The 5,871-nt window shown below is 49.8% G+C and overlaps 1 protein-coding gene across 1 annotated transcript in view; it reads right to left on the bottom strand.

Annotated features, from left to right (window-relative positions):
* Window positions 1-1,973, bottom strand: part of EAH_00003860 (glyoxalase, putative) — a gene marked incomplete at both ends in the record, with an annotated part of 5,332 nt that extends 3,359 nt beyond the window's left edge. The window contains 3 exons of the mRNA XM_013397348.1: window positions 363-502; window positions 760-1,359; window positions 1,910-1,973. Of these exons, the coding sequence (XP_013252802.1) occupies window positions 363-502; window positions 760-1,359; window positions 1,910-1,973 (804 nt within the window). The remainder of the gene's footprint in view (window positions 1-362; window positions 503-759; window positions 1,360-1,909) is intronic.
* Between the last annotated feature and the right edge of the window lie 3,898 nt (window positions 1,974-5,871).

The following is a 5,871-nucleotide window of genomic DNA, read 5'->3' as shown; positions in this document are numbered from 1 at the left end:
TATATATATATATATATATATATATACTCCTGTAGTTTAACATGCAAGTGTTCGCTAGACACCCGGGCACCCACGTGCAATTACCTCGTAGTTTGTGCGTGTGAAATCCAGGTACTGCACCGTTGTTCATACGTGATGTGGGCAAAATCATTAATAAGCAATGCGCAGTGGAATATAGAAGTCGGCGAGCCATGGCATTTCACATCATGGTGCTCTGCAATACGTCGCACTACTCCACCATGCACAATGCCATCATGTACTGTACTGCATGCATTCGACTACGCTACACTACAATATTCAACTCATGCCATACCAAACACGTAGTGTTTCCAAGGGCGCACGGCAACTAGAGGTAGACTCACACAGACGGTGAAGGAGAGATGGCTGAAGGCGTCGGAGTCGTGGTGTTCATACGCTTTATATTTCCCCCCCGCTTTCTGCACCGGTACAAATTCCAGTACAAACTGACCCCCGGCATGCCGCAACCAACTTTTGGGCTTTGCTGCACACCATACGAAACAACTGGCGGGTCAATATAAGAGCCTATGACAGGCAGGCATTCACCGCACATTCCGCAACACCAGAAGGTTATGGTTACTGCATACACCCATACAGGCGTATAAATAAGCTGATCCAGAATGCACCCCCATATTCTTGTGGGCGCCGTGTAAATACTGATGCATTTGTATAAATGTGCATTCGCAAACGCACTCCTACATACGTGGATACACAGGCACGAACGTGCTCACACGCATTCACCGAGGCATTCATGTGCGTGCAGTTTGAAAGTACTGTTCGCTGTTGTGGGATTAGTGGTGGCGTCTGTGGCCTCTGCTACGGCGCCTTCGACCTCGGTGGGGGAAAAGAACTCAAAGGCGGCGAATCGGTTGGGGGAGGAGGGTAGGGCGGATGTCAGGCTATTAATGCGTGCTGAACGCCAGCTGCCAAAGCTGCTGCGTCTGCTGGTGGCTCCGTTGGGGTTTAGGGCCTCCCGTCCGAGCAAAGAGAACTTCCCGCTACTGTTTACCCCCACTTCCTCCCCCTCCCCAGTCGCCCCGAGGTCCGTGCGGCTGCTGGAGGGGCTGCTACGGCGCTGCTGTGAACGCACAGAGAGCTGCTGCAACAGTTGGTGCAGTTGTTGCCTCGGCGGAAGAGCAAGGCAGAACTCCAAACCGCCAACGCTCCCTATTTTCGTCCCCACTGCTGAACTAAGCACAAGCTCCTGCATACCCAGTCGCTTCACGTAAAACTCGTCCACCAGCTGCTGCGGACGCGAGCAACGGAACCGGATACCTCCCAGTCGCAGCAACGAACTCCTGCTGTTCGTATGCACCTTTTCTAAACAACCCAGAGAGCCTGCTGAGACAGAAACAACGCACACTATATAACAACCACCTGTCCACAGCAGCTGCAAGCAAATATGCGTGTAAACCAATCAGGACAAGCGGATATTAATGCGTACAACTATACACGTATATATATATATATATGCGTACGCAGCAGACACTCGGACGCGTGTGCATACACGTGCAGGCCAATCCACGTACAGCTAGGGGAACGCATAGGATCTACCCCTTCCACAGAAACGAGGTGGAGGGATTACAATAATGGGGAGGTGGAGAGGGAAACAGAGACGTTGGAAAACACCGCATGCACCCAGACTATAACCAGAGCTTCTGAATACAACTGCTTGCCTACTTAAAACCTACGATTTCTGTGTGGTCCTGCTGTGCTCTGCAGTCAAGGGCATCAGCAGGCCTGGGTATTTTGCTTTATTCGGCAAACCCAACCACTTTCGCTGAACCTGTAGCAATACTGCCCCAACAATATGCCCAGTCCAGCAGCCGTAATAAAAAAATTCAAGAGGATAGGGGTTCAAATGAGCAAATAAAACATGGATAACGTTTACCTGCTCTGGGACTCGGTGAAACGACATCTCCTTCCGGCAGAATAATGGTGGGGAGTTTCTCCATCCTAGTTCCTCGCCGCTGTTCTATGTTGTTCCAATTAATTAGGTGTCTTCCAGCTGTCCTAATAAGCTGCAATCGTTCTCCAATTGTTGGTGTCCTCTATTTCAGTTGCACTGAGTTGTGCTGCTCTCGCATTCTTTGTGCCACTTGGCTTTACGCCGTATTCATTGTTCAACTTTGTAGGTGTTGTTACAGGACTAATTTTTTTGGCGACCTGGCGAGTGGCGGACCAACAGGAGGAAAGCTCCGTCGTGTACCCCACAATCGGGGCTCCAAACCCTGCACCCTCTGCACTAAACCCTGGACCGTCGCTCAAGTATTGCCTGAGCGCACGCAAAAAAGTGGATGCGAAAAGAAGAGGACTGCAGGTAGTGACAAACAATGGACGGAAGAGACGAGCAACAGGACTGAAGTCACCGAAACACAAGGAAGCCCAGCGGTACCGCCACAGAAACACAGCAAACGTACAGGTTCCCTACCCAGAAGCAGCGTTTCGGCATTTGAGTTGGTTTTGAGGGAGAAGGACACGGAGGTGGATATAGCGAAGATATGTCGATAGAGAGGAACTAAGGAGAAAAAATATTGCGTGCGGTTGTTACGAGAGATAGTACCCGCAGAACGCTGGGAAGGCGTCCTGGTTAAGTGAGAGGAACACAGAAATGCACAAAGGCAGAAGGTGTCAAAAGAAGGCGCTGTACAAGCTGAGTGCAAAACACGAGCAATGAACTGCAGCCCTTGACTGGCACGCACACACCAGGGAGATGAGCAGTGGGAGGAAGCGAACCTCGAAGAGTGAGAGAAGATGCAATTTAATCCATGTGTGCTATTCAGTCAAAGGCTGATCTTACGAAAACTGTAGACGTAGAGGAGAAAAAGAACGACGCCCCAAAACGAATCGAAGGCGTCTTCCACAGCATGAAACCTGTGCCACGAGTCCGTATGGCGCTTTTAATCGTAAGTCCCCATCTTCTTATTATAAAACAGAAAACAAAGGACTGACAAGAGCAACGCAAAGCGATGAAGGGTAACGGAGGCGCGGGAAAGATTGCTGAAGGGCGGTCGGCGAGGCAAGAACCCCGCTGTAAAGAACGGGACGTGCGTCCCTTCACTGTTCCAGTATCCTGTTTGCTGTCGCTAATGAGGAAGGAAGTTTTTTCTCCTTCATTAAAACAGATATATAATTAAATACGGAACCTAAAACAATGCACAGGCTTGTTACAAACATGCCGGTGAGCGGCCAACCACCACGGCTGGTGGTGTGCCGCTCGTGCTGTTCCGTGCAGCAGTAGTTAACGCCTAAACACGAAATAAAAAGCAGATCAAAGATTAATAATGCGATGCTGCCACAAATTCACATATCAAACATGCGTAGAAAAGTTCACGTGAATGACAGGCGGGTCTGCACATGCACCTAGAACCCTTAACGGTCGTCGTTGGGGGGTCCGTTGGAAGCTTCAGCAAGCACACCTGGCATAATGCTGTGATCATTCGATCCTTCACTTCAATTCCCAATAAAATGCTTTTCAAACGAGAAGGTGTGTAATGAAAACAATAGTGGCGCCCATCACCGGCTTATTTTCAAGATGCGCCGTACATTCCCTTGTCATCTCGCCTGCCACAAGCGAGTGCAGCTTTTATGCTACGAATAGTTTCTTATTTTGGGAACCTGGAAGGGCCATCGATATATAGCAACGAACTGAATGTGCATTACAACACTACCTTAGTCTGAACGTGTGTTAGACCACTAATTTGGGAGGCAGTATGCTGCTGCCTATGCAGCTGCCCCACGCTACTGACGTGGCCCACTGTGTAGCGAGACTCTACGGTCTTATCCGATGTCCGTCGTGAACTGCCATCGAGCCAAAAGAAATATGTTAGGTTTCCTAAACAGAAGCTGATCTCCTCGCCAGTCCCCAGACTTCCTGGGCACAGGGGCCCGAAGGCCTGCGGTTGTGGGAGAGGAGTCCATGAGATGAGCTGCAACGCACCTCGCTCCAACGAATGCTGCGAGGTACCTTCGCGTGCAATCACAACCAAACCACCTTTCGCTGCGTTCGCCAACACTGTGAATAGTTGGTGTTCTACTGCTTGCGTGTAGGCCGCTTAAGCCGAGGTTTACGTACCAACGCCGGCCAGACCGTGCTACATCAGCGCGCATCCTTGCAGCTGCGTGCCCCTGCGTTTCTCGCAAACAGCGAAAAGACAACATTTTTTTCGAATCAGATTCACCCGTTCATAATCATCATCATTCTAGGACACCTAACATTTTTTCGAATCAGATTTTCACCCGTTTATAATCATACGCATTTTCGTAGGTTACGACACTTACGCTTTTCCTTGGAGTGTTCGCATGGCGTTAATGAGACTTGCATTGCCTTCGCTGCATCCAGCGAGTCATCAAACACCAGCGTCAATTGACTAGCCCTATATGATATCTCGGTTTTTCTTCTGCAAGTAGCGAACCAAGAGAAGCTTACGATAAATGCTGCTGGCGAAAAACCACATTACTATCCGCTCGCCCCGGCGTCAACAAGTTCCTCACTGTTGAATTGCACTGCCGCAGCATCATCCACGAATAAGCTGACACACCTGCCCCTCCTAGGGATCTACTTAAGAGGGGCATATAGTTCTTTTGGATCAAAATTGAAGAAACAGCCGCCCGAAGCCTTATCAGACGCCCGACTTCGTCCGGAGGACTCGTGCTGCCTGATTTCGACGAACTCTTCTCCCTAACAGCTAATGCCAGTAATATAGCAGTTGGGATGATGTTTCCTCAGTAAGCCAACGACCAGAAAAAGCACCAAATATTCGCTTCTGCTCATACTCATCAACGCGGGTATCACCAACTTGCTCACTACCGCACACTCTCGACCCCGTACTAGCCACGCACTGCGTTTCCTGCAACTGCCCTTGTGTGTGTGGTAGTCTTCTTTCCCCTTCTGTAACTGCTATCTTCTTTCTCCTTAGAGATTGGCACGGCTGTGGTTCGTGCAATGTTTAACAGCGGGCGACGGGTTGTGCTACCAGACGAAGCGTGGCCTCCGCCGACAGTACGTTCCACCTTCCCTCCACACAGAATTTTCGCCAAAAATGAACGATCATGCTTTAACGGGCCATGCATTACTCAACACACATTGGAGCACGTGGCTAGTTCATTTTGATGGGCTAGGATGCGTCCCTAAGCGGAAGAATCCATTCTCACTTGTTAGGAATGCCAGCACCTACAGCGGTGGACCCCCCTTGCGCCAGAAGTCCTGCAGAGTCTTCCGGTCCCCGAACAAATCTAGACGGAAATATCAAGGGATTTTGTAGTGTGGGTACCATTAGTCTGAGTACCCAGGCTATCGAGGATGAACTCGGCAACAACTTCCGTTCATCTTTAGCAATGATTCGATCAGAGCAGACGGTGTGTTGGCACTCCATTGCCCCGCTGGGGACGTTCAGAGTCACTGCTGCTGCTGCTGCTGCTGCTGTGGCCCAATCATTTGATAAATCATCTCTGGAAGTTCCATTTTTTTCCAAAATGCAATATTACTGAGATGAACCGGAAATTCGTTGACGACTTTCGGCCAGAATTTATGAAGAGTCTTAATTTCAGCCAGAGCATGACTACCGCGAAACATCCGGAGGCAAACTGTCAAACTGTAGGCACCAACCGCATGCTGGTGCAGTAGTTGCAACTACTACTAGTCGCAATTCATCAGAATGCCTTGATTTCCACCCTTGTGCGGGATGTAACTGTATTACAACAGTGCGGTTGGCGACCCGCTGCTCTGGCATGCTTGCCCTTCCACCACACACTGCTGTCTAACACGACGCTAGACCTGCCTGTTGGAAGACACTGTCGGACAGTTGCAGATTCTCACTTCCTTACACACTTTGCAGCATCTCGAGAATGCAT

Source organism: Eimeria acervulina, genomic scaffold (assembly GCF_000499425.1).
Source record: "Eimeria acervulina Houghton genomic scaffold, Eah_scaff13, whole genome shotgun sequence".
Taxonomy (NCBI): Eukaryota; Apicomplexa; class Conoidasida; order Eucoccidiorida; family Eimeriidae; genus Eimeria; species Eimeria acervulina.
The sequence above is the reverse complement of the archived record's forward strand: the minus strand, read 5'-3'. Positions and strand labels throughout refer to the sequence as shown.